The sequence below is a fragment of the Rhinatrema bivittatum genome, chromosome 10 (assembly GCF_901001135.1).
Source record: "Rhinatrema bivittatum chromosome 10, aRhiBiv1.1, whole genome shotgun sequence".
Classification (NCBI taxonomy): domain Eukaryota; kingdom Metazoa; phylum Chordata; class Amphibia; order Gymnophiona; family Rhinatrematidae; genus Rhinatrema; species Rhinatrema bivittatum.
The window spans coordinates 109569563-109594324 of record NC_042624.1 but is presented as its reverse complement, the minus strand read 5'-3'; the positions used below and the strand labels follow the sequence as shown (position 1 = coordinate 109594324).

General features: G+C 46.8%; 1 protein-coding gene across 2 annotated transcripts in view; it reads right to left on the bottom strand.

Annotated features, from left to right (window-relative positions):
* LRP8 (LDL receptor related protein 8) overlaps positions 1-24762 on the bottom strand; it is a 320100-nt gene that overhangs the window by 59210 nt on the left and 236128 nt on the right. For both annotated transcript variants that reach the window (XM_029618330.1, XM_029618331.1), the window contains exon 4: positions 22172-22300. In XM_029618330.1, the coding sequence (XP_029474190.1) occupies positions 22172-22300 (129 nt within the window). The remainder of the gene's footprint in view (positions 1-22171; positions 22301-24762) is intronic.

Here is a 24762-nt window from a genome sequence, read left to right as displayed (position 1 = left end):
AAACCCGACTGGCTAGGGGGGTCCCCAGGACAGGGTTGAGAACCACTGCTATAGACCAATACTTGCAGTCAGTGCCTTTGCCTGCCCTTTCAGAATCCAAACAACAATTTCTAGATAGCCCCCTCCACGTTGTAGAAGTGCAAGCTGCTATTAAGGACCTTAAGACCGGAAAGTCACCGGGATTGGATGGTTTTTCGGGAGGTTACTATAAGAAATACTGTGCACGGCTGGTGGGCCCCCTTACGGATTTTTTTTAATGGCCTAAGAGAGGGGAATTCCTTACCATTGCACTCCAACGTGGCGGATATTACAATCTTGGCAAAACCAGGGAGAGACCCAACTCAATGTGGTTCCTATAGACCAATATTGCTTATAAATGTAGATTTGAAAATATTAGCGAAAATGTTGGCAGCTCGGCTTAACACAATCCTTCCCCAATTAATACATAGGGACTAGGTTGGTTTCATCCCGCACAGAATGGCAGCGGATAATGTTCGGAAGGTTACGGATGCCCTATGGTGGGCTCAGACGGAAAAGGTACCGCTAGTCCTATTGGCCATTGATGCTGAAAAGGCCTTTGGCCTTGTTCATTGGGACTTTTTATTTGCAACCCTGGAACGGATGTCTTTTGGGCCTAGTTTCTTACTGTGGGTTAAGTGTCTAAACCAAGATCCAGGTGCTAGAATAAAAGTTAATGGAGGATATGGAGATATTTTCTCAGTACAGCGGGGGACTAGGCAGGGATGTCTATCTCCCCTCCTATTCGCTTTATTTTTGGAACCTTTTAACAATAGGGTGCAAAACTCAGATCATATTACGGGAGTTCAAGTAGGATCACTACATATGAAAATATCCCTTTTCGCAGATGATATTCTAATGACACTAATCCCACAACATCTATCAGGGAGGTAACAGACGAGATTAATGCATTTAGCGCTGTTTCCGGCTTTAAAATAAACATGGATAAAACTGAATTATTGAATATAACTGCTGATCAGGATATCGTTCAGGACTTGATGAAGCACTATCCTTTTAAAGTAGCTCATAAATCACTTAAATACTTAGGGGTACACATTGGTGCAGATGTGAATGAATTATTCCGTCTCAATTATATACCATTATTACAAACTATCTGAAGGGATTTATTAAAGTGGGCAGAGAACAGTATTCCTGGCTAGGTCGCTCAGCTATCATAAAAATGAATGTTATTACCAAGGTTTCTTTATTTCTTTCACACCATCCCAATTACTATGTCTACCGCCATACTGCGATCCTGGCAAAAAATTCTGTTTGATTTTATTTGGCGCAAGCACCCACCCCGAGTTTCCAGATGTCTGTTATACCAACCACGGGACAGAGGAGGCTTGGGGGTACCCAACTTGGAATGGTTTTATGTGGCCGCCCAATTGGCTGCAATCCCTGACATGCATAGGAAGGGATCCCCTAAGCAATGGGTAGCCTTTGAAGAGCATATTTTGGGGGGCATGCCCTTAACGACTATAGTGTGGAAACCACGCCACACCTGGGCAGTAAATGGGAAACTGACAGCAGCCCTGGACACGACCCTGAAATTGTGGGATAAGTGGAAAAGGAACTGGTTGGGGATAGGATGTATTATTGTTCTACGGGTTTATATTATAATTCACAATTCCCAGCAGGTCGTACTAATCGCACATTTAAAGGTTGGCAAGAGAAAGGCATTTCTCATATTGAACACCTGCTCAGGGGAGGATCTTTAATGAAGTGGTGGGATATACAAACATTTTATCAGCTGCCTTCAGCGGACTTTCTAGCTGGGAGCCAAATACTGCATTTCCTTCGCACACCACTGATTTTATCATCTATACAGCAGGGCAAATCATTATTTGAGAATTATTGTGCAGATATTGACAAAACGCGTGGGATAATTTCTAAAATCTATGCCCTTCTTCTTGGTACGGACAATATGCCCTTTCTGCATACTCGCCACTGGGAAATGGACCTGGGACAGCAGCTGACAAAGAAGGACTGGATGCAGATCTACGTACAGGCACGTAAATGCTCCGTGTCCGCTTCCCTACAAGAGAATTGTTACAAGTTGATCACACGTTGGTATTTTACCCCACAAGCCATGCACCGCAGATACCCATGGCTCAGTGCACTGGGTTGGAGAGCATGCGGTCAGCTTGGGACCTTTATTCATGTGTGGTGGTCTTGTGATCGGGTGCGCGGACTATGGAAGGAAGTGGCTCAGTGGCATGAAGGAATTTTGGGGGTACACAATGTTAGGACGCTGGTTTTATGCTTCATCACCCGCCATCATCAATGAACAAGCTACAACACTCTTTTTTGTCAACAAGTCTGGCGATAGCCAGCTACTGGATTTTGCCATCCCTTCGTATGGTGCAACACAGAGTGCACTTCTCTTGCAAGATGGCGGCAAGAACTGCAGAATTACACGACACCTCATCTAAATTCCAAGCGATTTGGTCCCCTTATTTGCAATGGGAAAAACAGCAGGCGGTATAAGTACTTTTACTTCTCCACCGAGCTCTTACACTAATACCTTCTGTTCCCTGTTATTACGGTACTTGATTGCCTAACTCTAGAACCATCACTGTATAGATTATCTCACCTCTGTTCACCTATTTAACTGTCACGGGCATTGACTCCGGTGCCCTACCTCAGAGCTCTTGGATAAGGGGGAGGGGATGGGGAGTTCTGATAAACTGTTTTGCTGTATGTTATTCTTATACTGTTAAGCCATACATAAGGCTATATTCTCTGTTATGTGGATAATAACAATAAAAATTATAAATTAAAAAAAAAAAAAGTAACATTACAACTGGTGGAGATACGTTTTCTTAGAAGATGCTTCCTCGTTGACCTCTGACTGGCCCTACTTCTGTCTCCCACCTCTCTCCGGGTCTCTCTACAGCCCTCTGAGAGGGTTTCTCATTCAGCGCGGGCAAGAAGGGGAACAAATGGTTTCATGCACACGTTCGTATTATATTCATTTTAGCTACAAAACTCTTATTCCACCCAGCTTCAGATCATAAAGAACAGAGGCGGCAGGCTAAACCTTTTATCTCTTTATTCAAGGCATTCTAGGAATTTCTCGGCTTTGAAAGCGTTGAAACAAGGGTTGAAAAATCAAGAGGAACTTTTCTGTTCTAGGAGGAAAATGCTTAAAAGTCATTTAGCCAGGTAAAACGGGTTATTGGAGAATTGCCCGCCCTGTACGTGGGGGTAAGTGGGCACACGGTGGCCCAAGATGGCCACTTTTACCCGTACTCAGCAGAGCCGTTCCAGGAGGCAGGGAATGAAACAAAGCATCTAGTTTTCCCTTTTTAAAAAATGAGTTGCACTGTTTCTGAGGGGAAAAGTATTTGCCAGTCGTAGCCAGGCAATTTGGCACCTATGGCTTAAGAGCCAACACACCACACCTGGGAGCCCCTATTAAATGTTATCTGTTTATTTTTAATTTTAAAGAACGCTATTATATATAACCTACAAGTAGTCATAAATGTGACCCTGCTCCCAAAAACCTGACCCTTGAATGGATGTGATCCTTAAGCTGTACCAGAACTGACCCTTAACCTCTATCCAAGTGATTAGTAATCTCCAATGCTTTTTTCTGGGAAAAATGGCGCCCATACTCCCATGCAGGGCCTTCCTTGGGCTGGGAATGGGCAACCACACAGGGCCCTGCCTCCTGCAACTGGCCGCAGGGCCTATGAAAACAACAGTATTGCAAATATTACACTTCACCCTAGAACACCAGTACACTTCCTATTGGTAAAACAAAAACAAGCTGGACTGCTACAGATCTCTACACAGAAACTACACACTAGACTAGAAGAATACCTCACCTGGATCACACAGGCAGAACATGGACAGACCCTCACCAAATACAGAATGGATGAGCCCAAATTAGAAACAGAAACATGCAGACAAAAACTGAACTGGAAACACCAAGAAGCCAGACTGTGCATGCAGTGCAGGACTGGAGAGCTAGAAAGAGAAATGCATTTCCTTCTGTACTGTGAAAATAGAAAGATATCAGAGAAGCTGCACATTCACATTCCCAAAGCTGACATATTCCAACCATTAAACCAGAAGGCGATGGGGCTCTTCTCCCTTCCCACCCCCTATGCAAATTGATGATGATGGGGCGATGGGAGCTCAGCGGCCCCCAACATAAGTTCTCCCTCTTACATACACACAAAATAATGATGAAGGCTCAGGGGCACTGACCTACATTTTCCACCCTCCTGCCATTACTTTCCCAGGGGCCAGCCTCCCTCCTCTGCTCTCCCCTACCTCCCTGCCCAGGCAACAGTCTCTCCTCTCTAAGTCCCTTCTCCATGTAGAAGAGAGGAGGTGGGGGAGGGGAGGGGGAGGTGGTACCGGGTGCATGTTTATTGGGGAGAACCGCAGGGCAATTCAAGCAGGTGAAGGAAAAGGTGCTGGTACTCAGTACCACATGTACCCCCCTATCTTGCAAAGCAGTAGAGGCTGAAAAGAGAGTGTGTGCCTTTAAGCCATGTCATGCCTTTTTTTGCATTTGATTTAATCTTGCATATAATATGAATAATATGATTTTTGTTTGCACTAAACTAATTAGGTTCTAGATCGGCCATATGCACTTCTTCTGCCATCATGTTTGTCTATTCCTGTGTTGCTATTAACAGCAACTCCTTCCACTGTCAGGAAGACTAATGCACCAGAAAACCCTGCCAAAACCACATTCAGAACCTCGATAGCAAACCTGCCATACATAACAGCACTAATGCCCAGGCCTCTGACATGAACCACCTCACGGCAGGGCCTGGTGCTTCTGCTAGTTAAAGCTCTTTGCACAACGGGTTCCTCTCTCCCCACTGCTTAGACTCTCTCTCTGTGTTTTCTTTTTATGAATGGGATCAGCCCTTACCCTACTTACAGAGGACACTGCCAGGCCCGGTTACATTTCCAGCACGTGGTATCTGGGTGCAAACCCTCCATCCAACCCCTTTCCCCCACCCGGTAACTTCTCTGCAAAAGTCCCACCCGCAAACTTTTCAGTTGGGGTTACCCTGAGATTTGGTGTGGCTTGGGAAAGGGGGTGCCTTCTGCCGTCTATCACAGGTTCCCACCCAAATCCTACCCTCATCTCAGTCAGCCTTGATCCCAGCACGGCAGCAACTCCTTGCAGCAAATTCGGCGAGGGTCCTTGGGAGACCTTGCATAACTGACAGGTCCCGCAGCATCCCCTCTTCCTCCTCTCGCACGGCTATCCCATCGCTGTGGAAACCCATGTGGGGGCGGGATGCCGCATGACTTATCAGCATGCAATAGGGTGGGCGGGGTCACAGGCCCCCCCCCCCCCCCCTCGCTGAATTTGCTACAAGCAGTTGCTGCCGTGCCAGGGCCTGGCCACTCTGCAGGAAAAGCAGCACTGCAGCGAGCGAAAGCGGTGGGGGCAGGCCCGGGTAAGTAGCATGGCGGTTGCAACCCTCCGAGGCCTGGTGAAAAATGTGGTGGTGCTGGAGGCGGTTGCCCGCATTGCCTGTGCCCAAATCTGGGCCTGCCTCACACCCGCCAGCAACCCAGGCATCTACGGTTCTAGTGATCAAATCAGCCACAGCAGCAGTCCTGTCCCTTCCCGCACGGGCACGCGCCCCTGCGGACACAGCCTCATCACTCTCTGTCACGCCAAAGCTGTCCCTGTGTTTTACGCATCTATTCTCTCCTGTACACGCAACAGTCACACACACAATGATGATGCTTGACTCGAAGCTTAATTGTATCCTTTAACAAGCTCACGCCCATGCAGGACACTCATAGTGTCCAGTCGTAAACCTTCCTCAGAGGGCCGCTCTCCAGCGAGGGATGAAGACATAAAGCAGGGTAAGGAGCGTCGACCTCGACGTGTCTGCCAATGAAAAGGGAGCCATGAAGTAAAAAAACAAACAAAACAAAACAAAGCAAACCAGCTCAGCCAAGTCGAGGCCTCACCAAGATAAATGGCTGTTGCTATGGCAATCGATATGGAAAAGCTAGAGCATATGGGCCTGTGCTTCTCAGCCTCTTTTTGGTTAAGATCCAAATGCAGGGTAACATAGCACCACAGCGAAGGAGGGCAGAAAAAGACCAAAATGGCCCAGCTCTTCTGCCCAGCAAGGTGTTTAGGGTGGTAACCGTGCAGGATTCCCCCATGCCTTGCCTGGAAGCCCAATACAATTGTTTCAGTGTGGTTTGGGGTCCGACCACCGCTCCATGCATATTACCCCAGGACTTTGATTCCATCTTCTTGGTAGTAAGGGATCGTCTGTGTTTATCCCATGCTTTCTTGAATTCTGCTACCGTTATTGTCGTCACCACCTCCTCCAGGAGGGCGTTTCATGCATCTACCACCCTTTCCATAAAAATTATTTTCTGATGCTGTTCCTGAGTCTACCCCCTTGTTGCTTCAGACCGTGAACCCTACTTTTACAGTTCTCTTTCCACTGGAAGAGGCTTAATTGTGCAGTAATATCTTTCAGATATTTAAATGTTCATATCCTATCCCCCTGTCTCTCCTCTACTGTATACACATTCAGGTCCCAAAGTCTCATTTCCTATGTCTTTCGGTACAGGCCCCGCATCATTTTGGTAGCCTCTCTCTGGATCACCTCTAGCCTATCTGTATCCTTTTTGAGATAAGGCCTCCAGAACTGAAAAGAGTACTCTAAGTGAGGCCATTCCGCCTTTTTTTCCCTACTGGTTACGCCTCTCTACGCAGCCCAGCATCCCTCTGCCTCGAGCCACCACCTTTTCACACTGTTTTGCCATCTTGAGATTATCAGACACTATCACCCCGAGGTCTTTCTCCTGATCAGTGCCCAACAACAACTCTTTCCCTCCTTGGTTACCCAGTCAAAAAAGTCAATGTGTTATGAAAATATTCATAACACATTAACAGGGCATCAGAATTCTCATAGGAGCAAATACTATTATACCCAGGCATGGAAGCAGTGAGAGGGTGATGGCAGCGAGTAGGCAGGGTCTACGGTACTGCAGTGCACAAGCAACATCTAGCTTAACCGACCGGATGAACGTGATACTCTTGGTCATCAGTTTCTATGGTGCTATCTCTCGAAGGAAGCATCCTGAGCTTTGCGTTCTGTTTCTATTTACATTTTTGCATTTGAGGTAAACTTTGCAGAAAATCAACACCAGTCTTTGACAACCGTAAACAGATCAGGCTGTCCAGATATTCATGAGTACACTATCCAACTTGAGGCCTTCATAGTCCTCCCCTATTTAATTTCCCTGCTTTTCGCCCAAGTTATACAGACCCAATTCTCTGTACTTGCTTCACCCATTTTGGGGTAGATTTTCAAACCGCGCGATTTGGCGTACTTTTGCTGGCGCATCAGGCGCAAGCAAAAGTACGCGGGATTTTAGTAGATACGCGCGTAGCCGCTAAAATCCTGGATCGGCGCGCGCAAGGCTATCAATTCCGTATAGCCGGCGTGCGCCGAGCCGCGCAGCCTACCCCCGTTCCCTCCGAGGCCGCTCCGAAATCGGAGCGGCCTCGGAGGGAACTTTCTTTTGCCCTCCCCTCACCTTCCCCTCCCTTCCCCTACCTAACCCACCCGCCCGGCCCTGTCTAAACCCCCCCTTACCTTAGTCGGGGGATTTACGCCTCCCGGAGGGAGACGTAAATCCCCGCGCGCCAGCGGGCCGCTAGCGCGCCGGGCCGCAACCTGGGGGCGGGTCCGGAGGGCGCGGCCACGCCCCCGGACCGCCCCGGGCTGTAGCCATGCCCCCGGGCCCGCCCCCGGAATGCTCCCGACACGCCCCGAAAACGCCTCGCGGTTCGGGCCCGCCCCCCAACACGCCCCCCTCCGAAAACCCCGGGACTTACGCAAGTCCCGGGGCTCTGCGCGCGCCGGTAGGCCTATGTAAAATAGGCCTACCGGCGCGCAGGGCCCTGCTCGCCTAAATCCGCCCGGATTTGGGCGGATTTAGGCGAGCAGGGCTCTTAAAATCTGCCCCTTAATGTTTATCCAGGTTACTTCTACCCTGTTCATTGCAAAACAAGACCTTGTCTCTGTTATTTTTTGCTGGTTGTAATGTAAACCGAAGTGATAATTAATTTTGTTAATTGAACCTCGGTATATAAAAAGTTATAAATAAATAAATTCACAATAAATATTCAGCAGACATAAATCACCATACATCAGATTAAGAAAGAATCCGGTTAAACTGCATGCATTGATTATTCTGAAAAACAGAGCTGTTTTTGGCTTTCAAGGATCCAAGTCACCTCTCCCTGACCTACCCGACTGCTTCTCACTAACTGGGCTCCAAGGACTGCAAGTGGTATTTATTTATCTGATCTGAAGATTTAAAAAAGAAGAAATTCAGAATTCTCAGCGGTTATTAGTGGACTCTTGTCCTCCAGGGGGAGAGGGGGTGGGCGTTTAATAAAAAAAAGGTATTCAGTAAAGTTATGCAGCATTGAGTTCCTAGTTCCTTCAATCCCAGGGGATGTGCTCCTTATGGATGCATTCAATGCAAACCCCCAAAAAGAAAGAAAGACGACTCTGTGAAGTCCATTCCAGGATGACTGGAGAATGACCGATGTTGCAAGTCCTGCATCACAATTCAAGCCAACTAAGGAATCAGCTGGGGATTCTTTTCTCTCTGGTTTAGTTTTGCGTTATCCCAGGCATCAGGACAAATCCGGCTTGCAATGCTCCGCCCAAGAACAATGGAGATTCTTCTGGTGATTTCTTTGACTTTTTTTTTTTTAAACTTTATTTTTAATGAAATTTCAAATTTTTAAGACAAGATTTGTTACAGAAATAAAGCAAACCAATAACATCAAATAAATCCATAACAAGAACATAAAAAAAAGAAGAAAAACCATATTCTTAGTAGACCACCCCTTATACAGAGAAAAAGGGGGAGCCAAGGTACAATCTAAGCAAGAAAACCAAGAACTATGGAAAAAAAAGAAAGAAAGCTCATCATCTATCTATCTCGTTATATGGCAACCTAATTAGCCAGCACCAGCCCCCGGTGTTCTATGAGAAGGTTCAAAAAACACGTATCTAACATTATTCAGTCTCAAAATACATTTACATGGATGGCGGACAATAAAACTGTGCATCAAGGTCCAGAACCTCCCAGGGCATAGCTAGAAATTGTTTTCCTCCGATCTTGCGTAGGCCTAGTAATATCAGGATTATACTTTCTGTCCATGAAATAAGATATGCCTGTTACGAAGAAATAATCTTAATACCAAGTCTCGGTCTTGAAGAAAAGTAAAAAAACAAAACAAGAAGGGGGCCTCTATTAGCCTTTTCCAAATTCTCCGGAGTCAGAAGCAGCTCCTGCCCTTGGAACGTTCTCCAAGGACCGACTGCCTCTCCTCTCAACGAGGGTGGAATTGCTTCAGTGGGAATCTTCAGCACTTCCCACACATGTTTTCTAAACTGCTCCAATGGGGAGATAAATTTAACACTCTCGGGTTTAAATGCCTATTCTTTTATTACGAGGCACTTGGAAAGGTAGAAAAAGCCACGAGCAGAGGCAGGGCTCGCAAACCGCGTCTTTCGATGGGCGGTCATCTTGGCCCCAAGATTTCCATTCTTTGACTTTTTAAGGAGCTGCACCGGCAGCAGCAGATGCGGTTTCATTTCTGGCTAATCAGAACATAATACACAAGCGTTATTCCCCCCCCAGCTGTCCGGTAATTAAATATCCCATTCCCTCAGTCGATCATCGCTGTCCTATCCATCTTTAGTTGAGGAGGCACTTTCATGTTTGCTAAGCTGAACAGCCTTTTCATCAGCTTCCTACAAATACAACCTTCCACCCATGTTAACTGCCTGCCCCCAGATGGGTGTTATCATGAATTAAAAGGCTCCATTAATATCTTCTTTTTAGAATGAATGACACTTCTTTTCATTAAGGCAAAATGATAAAGAAAACAGTTATGATTAGAATAATGATTTTAGAGAGCCATTACTGCATCCAAACTGGCTCATGCATGTGCCGATTTAAGTGGTGCTTTTTCAAAATTGTAACTGTGCAGCTGCCGAGTTCTGCTCATCCTTGGAGCTGTGAATCAATTCCTAGCTCTCTGTCGGCAGTCCTGAGTTGACGCCCGGGTCCTACTAGGACTGCCCATTCACCGTCCTGAGATCCCTAACTTGCTCGCTGCCACTGCTCCTCTTCCTCAGACCTCAGTTCCCGGCTTCAGTGATGATCCTCATCGTGAAGCAAGCACAGGGGCTAAGCCTGCAACCACAGGCCCTGACTATCCCCTCCCGCATAAAAACCCAGACGATCACTGCTGGAGCTGGGAGATGAGGTCCAGGGGACCGGCACCATTGGGGTACAATTCTTAGAGGTTTGTCTGGGGTGGGGATGGAGGGGAAGTACTGCAGGTGGCACCGAATCAATGCTTGGAGTGGCAGAGGACCAACTCCATCCCTGTCTTGGTTTGGTTACTACCCCAAACCAAATAAGCCTGATGCTTCACCTTCAATGCATATACAGCATAGTTCTCTGCTTCAACGGCAGGGGAGAAGAAAAAAGGGTTCGCACTCACAAAGCGGGGAGTAGCTGGCTTGTTACGGCGGTTACTACCCCAAACCAAATGTGTCTAATACTTCACTTTCGATGCATATCCAGCATGGCTCTCTGCTTCAACGGCATGGGAGAAGACTGATACTTCACGCATATCCAGCATAGCTCCCTGCTTCAACAGCAGGGGAGAAGAAAAACAACCAATAAGGACTGTATAACATAGTCTGGGTAAAACAAATAAGCATGGGTGTAGCTTGCTTATTGCGGCGGTTACTACCCCTACTACCCCTAACTAATCAAGCTAGATATTTCAATGGTGGGGGTGGAAGGGAAATAGAACCAAGAGCTAAGAGAAACAGATAAGTATGAGAGAAAAAAATGTGTGAAGCTTGCTGGGCAGACTGGATGGGCCGTTTGGTCTTCTTCTGCCGTCATTTCTATGTTTCTATGTCTGTCCAGGAACGGTGCCGGCCAGCCCTAGTTTTTACAGTTTGGAATTTGTAGCCTTGCCTTTGGTCTTGATCACAAAAGCAAAGGCATCCCAAAACAAGTGGTGATGAGATGTAAAATCTGGATACGACCCAAACTAGGTTTTGGAATAATCTGGCAGCAGTTCTGTGCTCACATCTCAGTGTAATATGGCAACAGCAAAGCGCCAGCCAGATCATTCTGGAGAGCAGCTGCAGATACCTGTAACTTGCACGCCACTTTTTCCTCATTCACGCTGCATAGAGCACCTCTGCAGATAAGACATACAAATAACCGAGACATCCTGTAGTTACTGAATGCTGCTTTGAAATGTAATGGTTGCATCTTACGGAGACTTCCAACTGGTGCCAACTTCCAAGTCAGCTTTCAGTTGAAAAAATTAGCAGCATCTGCAGAGGCAGCACTCACAGCCCCTTTCAGGAAATGCCTTGGTAAGGAAGTTGCATTCCTGGAGAAGCTAAGTGGTGGTAAAGCCCTGGCGCTGGTGTGGTAGGCTTAGAACAGGAACTGGAGTCTGAAGCTTGGGACTTGAACTAGAGTCATTACAATGACTTGAGCAGGAACGGGATCAAAAGCCGGTTTAACAGAGTTTTCATGAGGCTTCAGAAAGTTCCTTATATCCTGACCTCAATTCAGGGCACAACCAATGCTGATCCAATGGGGAGCCTTCGGAAGCCAAGTCTACCTCCCTTGGGTACAGAAGTTAACTGTCCTTAGAAACCCTTATGAGTTGGCTGCCTCTCTGGCTCTCCAGCCTGCAACTCTCAGGGCCGCAGGTTCAAACACCTTTACCCCTGACACCTCTGGGGAAGGAAGCCATTGTCATTGCTCAACAGCAACACCTAACAGCCAAACTTGGTTCATGCTGCTACGCTCTGGAGGGGGACATAGTTGCAATGGCTATGCTAGTCAGTTGTGCAAGGATTTAAAATAGTGGGAAAAAATCCAGGTAATTGTAAATGAAGGCTTACAGTGCCATGGCCAATTCTGATTGAGCCGTAAATCCAAGAGAGGAGGAAGAAATCGGACTAATAAAAATAAAGTGCCACTGAGATCCAAGATGGCATCCATCCAGAGGAAGTAGAAAGCCTGAGCTCCCTGTTCATTTTTTCCCTTGCAAGTAAGGTGAAACCGAAGGGAAAAATAAGCCTTACCATCCCATGCTTCCGATGTCGATTTAGGGGCCTGTTCATGCCTTTGTCCTCTGTTGCCTCACATGATGGGTGTTGCCAGTGAGGAGATGCACGATGTTATAGATCCAGCGTCGCCTCCAGAGCAGCGCGTTGTGCCGAGTTTCGGTGAGGGAATAGGTCCACCCTTGCTGAAGGACATCCTCTGGTTGCACCTTGGCACCGAACCGAAGGTGTCGCGATGCAGCTGCAGACAAGGACAGGGCCACTGCCAAAAGAGAAATCTGGAATGCTAAAACCAACTGAATGCTCCTTGAGATGCTGCAGGTTGCTTGAGCTGGTGTTCTAGCTGCTGAAATCTTATTAGGGTGGACCTGAAGACGTCAGCGGTGGGGAGTCTCAACTGAAAAGCTTCCAATGGTTGAATACCCCAAATCTATGACAGTGCCCACCTTTGATTAAGGTACAGCAAGTAAGCCTCTAAAGGCACAAGAGAACATTCCCTTCGGGGAAGATGTTATATGGGTGCCCTGCAGCAGATTCCCTTGAGCGAGAAGGTGTGGAAAGTATTTTATTGAAGGAGGATTTTTTGGTGGCAAGCTCTGAGTCATGGAACTCTATCCCATTAAGATATATTAGAGCTAAACTATATGGCTTTAAAAAAAAAAAGTAAAAAAACTTGGAGGTCCATATTCGGTCACTGTCCGGATAGGTATATTCAGTAGTGCAGCCGGCTATTTTACAAGAATTTCACCCCCTACGCTGCACTGTTCCTTTTTTTTTTTTTTGCAGCTCAAATGCATGATTCTGCATGTTTCAGCACTAAATCGTAGCTGCCAGCCTACACCATTCCTCAAGCGTCACTGGATCCCTTCCTCGTGTTTTCCACACCTTCCTGATTTTGGTCTCATCGACAAAATGACAAACCTTTTATTTTTTCTTCCATTTGCATCTTCGTTTTTCTGACTACTTTTCCAGTTTCTCTTAGCTTTTCCAGATATTGTCACCGGTCTTCCCCTTTCTACGATCTCTTGTAGGTTGTGAAATATAACTTTTTTTTTTTTTTTTGTTTTTCACCTTTTCAGCTACTTCTTTAGAACACCATTTTTCCCTCTTATCTTTATTTGCTTTTGTAAGTACTGCATGTTTTCAGGATGTTGTACACAGCTATGGGCAGGATTCATCCTGGCACGGCGGTATGTAAGCAATACGTGACATTAAAATACCACGGTGTAGATGAAAGATGTCCGCACTGACTGCCTTTCCCAATCATTCCATCTTACTGGGGATGCACAATCAATACCAAGACAAAGCACTAGAAGACTACCAAGACTTACCGACCGACTGCCACGTTCACATTTTTGAATTACGACCTGGTAATTCTGCTTTGGTTAAAGACAACACAAGCGTTTGAGGTAAAGGTAGATGGTTTGGAAAATTTGTCCAGATGTAAGAATCTTCATTTCCTAAAATGTCCTTGTTTTGAAGAGTCGCTTTATGAAATGCTGAGAAACACTTGGTAGAGGTAAAGAAAGTTTCTTCAGAGAGATTGCCGTTAGTTTCAAGCACGTACTGTCCGATTCTGAATGCCAGCCCAGTCGAGATCTTCTGGGACAGATGTTTGGGTCCCTTCTGGGTAACTGGATGCTACGCCTTGTTGGAGGAATCTTATCGAGGTGACCGAGAGCTACACTTATGGCTACTTTTAGTGCACATAGACAAGATCTTGGTCCTGCGTTCTCTCTCCAAAAACTTAGAAGTGTTTCCTTTTTGGATTAAATGGTCAGAGCGAACCTTGATTTATCTCACAATGCAAAGATTTGTGGATATGAGACAGCAAGAACTTAAGGTTGGAGCAGAATTCTTCCTTAAATATTCCTGCATTTTAAGAAGCTAGTGGAACAAATTTGTTTTTTTAGGGGGGGATCTAGTCACTTGATTAATTTCTCAAGATATAAACTGAGTGCTAATTCAGTTCCTTTGGACATTGAGGCAGATTTGGTGCTCTTGTGGAACTCTGCTGCCCCCCCCAGTCTCTCGCATCCTCGTCACCTGACCTGGGATAATCAGATTAGTGGCAAACACTCCCTCCCTGTGCTGCTCTCCTAACAGAAACACCCGACCCAGGTCTGGTCCAGTGCATGCCTGGCTCAGGAGCCAGCAGCAGATTTTGCATGTTTTGTCGTGTCAGAGTCCCAAGTAAAATCATCAGATTCCTACTAAATCTGCGCAGCTTGCCCATTATACTAAGAACTGAAAGTCCTTGGAGGAGGAGGGAATTCTTGAGTGGCTGTAAGTCAGTTTTTAAACTAAAAGCTGGTAGTGCTGAGGGGGAAACAGACAGAATTGAAACCCTGCAGACTTCAGGCTCACACCTCCTTTGGGAGGATGTCACTACACATCCCTAGCCTATTACAGAAACGCACAGACAGGGACCAGCCTGGGGGCTCTGAGAGGCAACGCTGCAAGCTGCCGGGAAGAAAACCTGGAGTTCAATCCCCAGACCAGGACTCTGCTCTTAGGGCCGGCAAGGATGAAGATGCTGCAGAGGCAGTACTCAGCAGACCATATGGTAGGGGGATTCCAGCCCTTGCTCAAGGGCGACACCTGGTGGCCAGATTCGGAGCCCATGTCACTTTTGCCCGCTGGAGTCACTGCAATGCCCGGGGGGGGGGGCTAAGAACCAAGCTGAGGAGGAGGAGAAGAGAATAATCTCCAAGTAGCTGTCAACGAAACCTCATGGAGCCGTAGCTCGGCAGAGGTCAGTTCCAATTGACCTGGAAGCCCTGAGGAGCAACTGGAAATTGTCAGGTAAAACAAAAACATATACAGATGGAATACAGCCAGAGGGTCAAGACAAGAGTTTCAGCCGAGCAAGACGACAAAGCCCTGTGCCCTGTGGTGCAGACTGGATGAGATGACACATAACAGGGCTTGTCAGAAACTCAATGGAAGGTGGATACCCAATGGTAAAGCACCGTGCCTGGATACTAATCCTAAACACGGCAGAGCAGGGCACCCTGGGACAGTAGCAGTGCTGTACGCTGGAACTGCCTCGGATGAAAGCTCTAGGTCTGAACAGGAAGAATAAGGAATTAGGGTAAAGGGAGACTTCAATGATCCTCACTCAGAGGAGACAACAGTATCCTGGGGGCGTGACACCGAGATAAAATTCCCGGATGCTGACCCTTTGAGGAGGGATGGGGGATTTAATTGTACTGCGTGCGGGACTTCACTTTAGTGCGCCGATACTTTCAGGAGTCTTTTTTTTCATTTTATTTATTCATTCAAATGTCAAGTCTGTGCTCGTTTGTTTTCTGAGTAGTGTTCTATACATTTTAACGGAAAAGTTAAAAAAAAAAAAATGGTGTGCTAAACCGGCTCTGTTCCTGGGCATCTGTGCATCTTATGGAGCAAATTAGGGGAGGGCATAAAATGTTTTTTTTTTTGTCCCAATTCCCCATCACAAACCTTTAAATTTAATTAACTACAACCCCCCACCCTCCTGACCCCCCCAAGACTTGCCAAAAGTCCCTGGTGGTCCAGCGGGGGTCCGGGAGCGATCTCCTGCACTCGGGCCGTCGGCTGCCAGTATTCAAAATGGTTATCCGTCTTAGTTGTAGTTAGTTTTTTTTTTTGTTTTTTAATATTTGCTCCATAAGACGCACAGACATTTTCCCCCCACCTTTGGGGGAAAAAAAGTGCGTCTTATGGAGCGAAAAATACGGTACTTCCACCTGCATATTGCGTGAGCAATTTTCAAAAAGACCATTTCCACAGGTAAAACACTGATTTATTCGCCAAAGTGGCTTTGAAAATTACCCACCTTATTAGAGGCTCAGAGTAAACGTCCCATATAAAAGACGTTAAGTAGTCTAATAATAAGACAGTAAAGGAGGGTATTAGAGACAAAAGATAATGTGGAAATTAGGATAAAATAAGAAAAATCCGAGAAGCATTTGCTGAAGAAATGAAAGCTAATAAATCTTTGTTAGAGGAAAGCCTGCCAGAGCGTCAGGGTGTTAAGAGGTGCACGGCAGGGAGGATTAGGCCATAGCAGAGAAGCTGAATTAATTCGTTGCATTGGCCTTGACTACTGTTGAGGACTTTGGAGAGAGGGGAAAGGGGGATTCTAAAACGAGTCGTACTTTTCTGACGCACTGGCTCAAATTGGAGTTATAACAGGGAAGGTTTTAGAGCATCCCGCTCAACTGAAATGGTAGCAACTCCCCAGGATCCAAGAATTCCAAGGAACTTAAATATGAAATTGATTTGCTGCTAACAATCGTAAGTCATCAATCACAAGAGAGCAGGGAGCCGGAGAGCTGGAAGTGCCATATCCATCTTTAAACACGGCTCCCGCAGAGACCCAGGGAAGTACAGTAACATCAGTAGGTCTAACTGGGGGCTGTAAATATGAAAGCAATAATGCTCAGATGTCCGACGCATACTAGGTGATAAATACAATAATATACGCACCTTACCAAGAAATGTCGTTTCTTAATGATATCATTAGAGTTTTGAATTTTAGAGTTTAAATCGATAAATACTGATAAAAGTCCCCCAGTGGTAAAAACAAACCAACAAAAAAAAAGAAACCAGTGAGGCCAATATTCAAAAAAAATGCTGAGCTCTTAAACTTACGTTCTTAATTTAGGCTCCTATGAGTCAATTTTCAAAGTGTTTAGGCTTCTAAATTTTGGAGTTAGGGTCCTAAATCGGTCTTTTTGAAAATTGACTAGCACTGCATTCCTAAATTTAACTCCCAGCTCTCCAAAAAGTGGGCGGCTTCTGGGGCAGAGTTTAGGGCGGGGAGGGAAAGTTAGAAGCTTAGCCCTGATTTTCAAAACTTCCCTCCTAACCTAGGGCCAGATTCATTAAGGCTGCTCTCCCACTTTGTGTCTATGGGAAAAGCCCCTAGTGAATCAGGTTCTTAGGTCCCTAAATGTAGGCAAATGAATAGCAGTCCTCAGGCTAGCACCCAAAGGTTTAGGTACCTAAATTAATGTGAATTTTCAACTGAAGACTCCTAAATTCAGCTGAAACAGGCACCACACTTTGATGCCTACATTTATTAATTCAGCTTTTTTGAATATCAACCTCCTAACTGAGGGCTAAATTCATTTGACTAGAGTTAGGCTCCTAAGTTGTGCCCAGTTCTGAAAATCAGTGTTAAGCTGCTAACTTTGCTTCCCTGGTCTAACTCCTTCCCTGTAGCTACTTTTTAGGACCCTAAATTTAGGGACGTAGCCCTAACATTTTGCAAAGGGCCAATTTAGGGGCTGATTTTAAGATCCCGGCGCGCGCACGTGGACGCGCCAATTTTATAACCTGTGCGCACGCTGGCGCACAGGTTATAAAATCCGATGTCCGCACGCACACGTGCGGGTAAGTCCATGACTGGCGCGCGCGGGGAGTGGGGTTTTAGCAAAATACGCACCCCGACACAATCGGGCCTCCCCTAATTCTCTCCCAGTCCAATTAAGGAGCGGACTGGGAGGGAATTTTCCTATTCCTAACCCCACCCCTTCCTACCTCTTCCCCCTCTCCTCTCCGACCCCTAACCTAACCCTACCTATCCCTAATTTTTTTTTTATTTTAATACTTACTGCTCCCCGGGAGCAGAAGTAATCTCCACGCGCTGACCCGACCAACCCCCCCGCCCCTGCCCAGACCACGCCCCCAGGTCCACCCCTTTTGCAGGGCCCGGCACTTCGGCGCGTATTGGGGGTTACACGCATGGCCGGGCCCGTTCTAAAACGCGCGTAGCGTGCGCAAGGCCCGGCCATGCCTGTGATCCTTTTAAAATCGGGCCGCTTGGATCCTAAACCTTTTGAAAATCATTCCCAACATTTCTTGGATGAAAAAACAGTGACACCCCGACCCCCAGTACTCTCTCTCAACCTGCCCATCCCTTTTGCTAGGCCCAACCCTTTCTCTTTGCGGCTCTTCTGTACGGACAGCTCCTGAGCTGCACAATAGTTTATCATCGGCCCAATGAATCTTTAAACCCTTCTTCCTCCCGCCAGCTCCAGAAAATCCAATGTTATAATATTTGCATAAAACACTAAAACAACTAAAAGGTAAACTGAAGACCCTAAGATATAATTCAACCTTGTCTTTTCCTCAAAAGCTGCTGAATTTGGCTCAGACTGGTCTTGGCGTCCACTTGTCCCCACAAGAGGCCATTTTCTACCATAAACAGAGCTTCCCAAGACTACAGAAAGGCACCAGCGTTTTGGGAAGACTTTTCCACCTCGTTCTGCTTCCCACTGGCAGCTCTGAATATGCTCTCCGAGTTGGGAGAGGGTAAGAGAGTGAGTGCTTAATCAGAGGACGATAAAGCGCAGTTTCTTGGCCATCTAGTTAGTTAATAGTGATGTATGGGGCTGCTTCTTTATCTCCCCAAAAGGTCGATTTAAATTCAGGCTTGCAAAATATTCCATTCCCACTAATGAGACCTACATGACTTGTTACGGTGACTGCTCTGAACACACTCATTTCTCTTAAAATTGTCTTTTTTCCATTTGTACATGACCATGTTTCTTTTTCATCTTAATTCCAAGGGCTTAACGTGCCAGAGCTCTGGAAAAATTCTTATAAATCCCCTAGTGTATCTAAATCTTCTAAACACTCAGAAAGCTCATCTGTCAAGGCCTGGTTAATATTTCCATTTCTTTTTCAGTATAAATGGAGAGTAGGCTCTCGGGTTTTACCTACTTCTGTGAAGCAGGGGGCTTGCTTTTGCTAGGCTGAAATAAGACAAGAATTCCATCTTTAGCCGCTCAAGATAAAATATCCAACCTCCAGAGCCAGCGGGTGGATATTTTCTAGTAATGAGGCTGACGTATTACAAGCCTGAGCCAGCGGCAGAAAATTGGCAGAGACCAAAGATTTTTGCTTGACCTTAAGGTTTTCCCTGATGCTGCTCTTCTCTCCGTGTTAAAGAAATGCCTTCCTGCCTTCTGAGCAGTAATGCAATCAAAGAAACGAAAAACAAGACGACATGAAATGGCAGGCTGCGGTGACAGATACTCCTGGAATTCCCAGGGCAGTTATTGGGACCTCGGACAGAGTCACAATCAGAATCTTGACAAACACTCAACTCTTGCCGATTTTGGAGATGGACGTCTTGCAAAAGCCACCGCAGTTGAGTGGCTATAGGAGGCGTGATTATAGGCTTAAATGTAGGTGTGAACAGAAAAAAAACAACTTTCATTTTCGTTTTGTTTAGCACACACTAAGTACCATTTAACTGAAATGATTTAGTGTGTCTCAGAAGTATTAATGTGTGCTAAAAATGTTGGCACCTGCTAAGGAAAAACAATACCGCATCCCCAGCTAAGCCTTCTTTCAAGGATACTAACAGAATAGTGACGGCAGAAAAGGCCCCGATGGCCCATCCAGTCTGCCCAGCAAGCTTCTTATGGTAGTATCTGCTGCCCTGTGCAAGATACCCCATGTTTCTCTCAAGGACAGTAACTGCCGCTCCATGCAGTTACCCCCAAGTCTTATGGTAAGGGAAGTAATATTTACAATCAGTCAATACCCAGCAACTGTCAAACCCATAAATTATTACTGCCAGCAACATTTCTCCTGGGCGAGGAGCCTTCTTGATAATTCAGACAGTGCTGCGTGACGTTCTTTGCTTTGGGACTCGGCCGTAGAAACCACCCTGTGATTTTCCCCCTTACATCTGCGTGTCAGCATCCCAGACTGTAAACGTCAGGGCCCAGACTGGTTGGTGTCAGTATTCAGTTCCCCTCTCTCCCTGCCATCAAAGTGGGGAGCGATGCTGCAGTTGCGTCAAAAGCTACTGATTGAGGGTAGAAATCCCCATGCCTTCCGTTAAGGTCAGTAACCGGTGCTCTATGGGGGTTGCCCCCATGCACCCTCTTCTTCATTCCCGTCCTCTAGCCTTGAGCGAGCCACAGTGTTTATTCCCTGGATAATACTCTCCCCACCAATATCAGTCAGCTTGATAGACTTTCATCACCCTCATGAACATTGTTTGTCTTCCTTAACCAGAAAATGTCATCCTCTCTCTGGTTCAGGAATTCCCACCCATAGGACCCATATTAAGCGCGCGCCTATAGGAACATGGTGGCGACCTGGCTGGAGTGGCGGCGTCAGCGGCGTTTGGCCACGGCGGAACTCTTGCTGCATCGTGAGGTGGCAAGGGCGAGCGCGGCAGCTCGCGGGGCCGTCCCGTGAGCCCTCCAAACGTAACACGGGGCACGTCTTATGACAGGAATCTCAGGCCGTGTCCATAGCTGGAATTCATTTATTTCTATCGAACCGTCAGGCATGAATCGCTGCATTTCCCGCAGCAGCAGGAAAAGGCAGCAGAGAAAGAAGACGCCAGGCCTAATCATTCCACGCAGCGTTCCCCCTCGTGCGCTTTCCATGAACGGGATCCGGAGCAGGAAAACTGCTTAAGAGAAGCCAGGGAAAAATGTTTCAAGCTCGCTACCGAGATCCAGCTGCGCCTGTTACTTCTCCTCTGTCTCCCCACCCCCGCTCCGACAGCGTGGGATACTGGGCATAAAGCACCAACGTGTCTGAGGGTTGCCTCTTGGCCCCTCCATTAGGGCTGTGCATGCAAATGTTTTTTGTTTCATTTTCGTTTTTTGATTGCATGGTTTTGGTTTTTTTTTTTTTTAACATTTATTTTTTGTTTACCTGAAACAAAATAAACACCAAAGTGGAAAAAAAAGAAAAAAAAATAACATGGAAATGAAGGGGGCCACGTTCCCCCCCATTCCCCTACCAAACCCCCCTCTCCCAGTGCAGCTGAAATAAAACAATTAACCCCCTTCCCTGCCCTTTCCCCATCCTCACACCCTGCGCCTCCCCCTCCCCCTCCCCATGCAGTTTACCCCATTTGTGGAGTTTCAGAAATCCAAATGGGGCAGGAGCCACGACCTTCTTTGTACTCAGCTTTTACCTAAGCACTTTAAGGGGTTCTTGGTTTTTTTTTTTTTGGAAGGGGGTGGCCCTCCTACATTTTAGGTGTTTGTGACACTGGAGATCCACAGGACAAGTTCGGCACGAGCAAGGACAGTCTACGAATCTTCACCCGTCCCGCCAACGGAGAAAAGCGATGGCGGCTCGTTCTTCATCTCTGCGTAAGGTCCGCTCTCTCTGCAAAGGCTGCCGAGCTGTCACGGTGCCTTTAAGTGATGCCGACAGCTGGCCACAGGCCACAGGAAGCGAGACCACGGACTCGTTTCACAAAAAAGAACACCATTTTTGGGTTTTGCTTTTTTTTTTTTTGCTTGATCATGATTCACCCAAGCTGAGAGCAGCCCATCTCTATCTTCCGGTACATTGCTACCCAACATGGGGGAAAAGTTCTAACAAACCCACTGCCTGCCCCCGAAATAAGACATTTATACAATCTCTGGCGGATTTTACAGGCAATGTGAGGGCCAAAGCAGGGAGATATGCACGTGACTCGGCCCGGCGCGCGCTGCGCATATTTTAAAAAAACCATGCGAGTGCGTGCGTATCTCCTGGTGCGCGCACCCAAAACGGGGCGGGGCATGGGCGGGCCAACCATGAAGACTGCGCACGAGTGTGCGCCAGGGTCCCCTACCACGCAACGTTACTTCTGCCGTGGACGGCATGAAATTAAAAAAAATAACAAAACTAGGCCAGTCAGTGGGGGTCATAAGGCTCGGGGCTAATAGGGTAAAAGGGAGGCAAGTCAGCTGGGGGGTTTAGGAAGTCCTCTCCTTTACTGGGGTGAACTGGGAACAAACTGGGGAAACAGGTATTTGCATCGACACGCGCATCTACTAAAATTCCCCCCACTTACACGCTTGAGTTGGCATTTGTGCGCCTCAATATAAAGTTGCGTGCGTACGAACATACGTATACCGCACGTATGTTATAAAACTGCCGTGTCCATGTACACGTGCCGGTAAACACGCACGCATGCGCGCGGGTCTTAAAATGTATCACTCTGTGTATTTTACAGCTCTCACAATCTTGTATCTCACCTGTCCTGCAACCAGCCTCGTCAACGCCGCTCTCACAATCCTTCTCCCCATCACACCGCCAGGAGAATGGGATGCATTTGTTGCTGGAGTCCCCACAGCTTAATTTCTCCGGTGGACACACTTGCTTGGCTGCGAGAAAACACACAAAACAAATTAAACAAATAAGACACGTCTTTACTTCTAGACATTAAGGAGATCCATCTTTTAAATGCCAATTGCAAGGCAGTCATTCTGTGTTTCCTAATTACAAACAAACAGAAAAAAAAGACCCAATGCAAATGAATTGCTTTAGAACCTATGAGCGGACAGAAAATCTTCAACCATGACTTTTACGGCCACTCCACTCCAGAAATTGTTGCGCCAACGTTTCTCTGCTCAAAATATCCAGCCGGGCTGCAGATTTTGTTGCCCACAGCAGTTTCAGAGTTTTACGACGCATGACAGATTTCCCTGTTCATTGAGGCACCAGTGTGCATGCATATGAGGTATCATATAGAGCTCGCCGTGCACAAACACAGGTCTGCTTACAAGCCCTAGGCTCTGGCAGGTTCTCTTAAGGGGCTTGGATTAGTCACAGCAGAAAAAGATTTTCTCTTATTTTTCATAAGAAACAAGGCCCTCCAACAGGCGTAGCATAGTTTAACTGTAGAGCAGCTCATCTTCATCCAACTGCATGGATATAGTGTTTCAAGCCGAGATGAGCTGGGGACGTTCTGTCGACAGGACAATTTCACCTAGCTGAACGTCACTTCTTGTTTTGCACAAAATATAAGAGATATTTATTAGAGAAGCCCCTGCTGCTTTTAACAGCTCCACCCCCGAGACAGAGTGCAGCTATGCATGTGGCAAACAGAAAAATCACCCAAGCTTACGAAGGAAAAAAAAACACTTTTTTTTTTTTTTTTTTAAAGTTAGTTCATTTATTCGTGACATTGCTTGTGCATCCCACACCCTGACTACCTTAAACGAAGGCAAAGAATAGAGCAGAGCACCAGTGTACACTAAGCAGTGCACAGCAGCAGTAAAGAAAACCGGCAGGCAGAAGTAAATGAAGGAGGAAAAGCCAATCTGAAGAGGTAATGAGAAGAGAGAGTAAATTCTGAGTGTGAGGGGGGACAGGAAGTTAGCAAGGAATGAAGAGGAAGTTGTCCGCTCTGCACGAGGCGCACTAAGGAGGGCGCAAGGTTGAAAATGTAAAACACCAGAGGGGAGAGCAGCACAAGATGATGGAGGAGAAGGGAAGAGCGAGAGGTGTCGGACTGGGAAGGCAAGTCCAACCTTGAACTGGGAGCGGCGGGAGCATTCTTTAGTGCGACCGGTGGCACATCAAGTAACGGGTCCGTATGCTTGAGGACCAATTCAACATGGCTTTCAAGTTCCTTTCGCCGATGAAGGATACAGGGTGCTAGACGTGTGGGGCAATAATTTTACTTGGCCATCTCTCAAGCTGGTCGCCATGAAATCCTGCTCTGTGCTGTCCCCCTGAAAACGCTCCCCACAATCACGGGAAGAGGATTCATACTGCACGAAGACCGGCATGCGCACTTTACTCAGCTCACTGGAAGGACAACGAGACATGCATAAAAATTACATCTAAATCGGGGTGCAAAAGCAGAGGGAGCAGAAGCTTTCATATTTCTGTTTGGTCATGGCTCACTGGCACGTCACATCCAGGTGCACCATGTCGGCAGGAAACGTGCATTTCACTGGAACTCAGCGCAGGGTGAGATGAGTATGGCCGCACCGTGTGGTATCTCAGTTTAAGAAGAAACTAACCGAGCAACCATCAGGATAAGAAAGCAGGCGGAACCGTTGGTCAGCTTCCAGCAAAAAAATGCCTGTTTATAAATACTCCCTCTGTTACCCGTCTTTTCCCTAGATTTATAGCAAAATGATGAGTTGCGAAAAAAAAAGAGGTTAGGGGCGATAGTGGGCAGCCCGCCGCAGTGCGGCCGCGCCACACACTATCGCCCCCATAGCGCCTCGGGGAAAGGTGGTGTTATTTCCCGTGGTGCTGATGTGGAAAACCTTATCGCCGGCAGCGCTGCCGGGCCATAACCCCGCCCAAATCCCACCTACACTCCTCCCCTTTCCCTAATTAGCATGGCATCGCTCCGATGAGCCCGTTATCACGCGATAACGGCCCATCGCAGAATAAAGAATGACCCCGCTTATTTGTTGAATGTTACCTTTGTAAACCGCTGTGATCTTTACACGGAATGACGGTATGTGACAGGACTAAATCAAATAAATAAATAAAATACATCTTCATGACGCTGCCTCGGCCATTTTGGATTCCATGGATTATTCACACAGCATTCCAGGCGGCAGACAGGAGCATCTCCATGGCCTCTTCACTGAAAAACTTGCAATCTTTGTGATGGCTGCAGTTTGTTTTCCCTTCTGGCAGAGACATCTGTCTGTGAAAATGCAAAGAACCATATTTCATACAGAAGGTGCACAGGCAGGCTAGGCTGCTAATGCACTCGTTCAGCCGTGAGGCCCCCAAATGCTCGCCCGCACGTACAGCTACCTCTCGGATAAGACGATGTATAGAACTTTTCCATGGCAAATCAGCCACAGCACAGAAC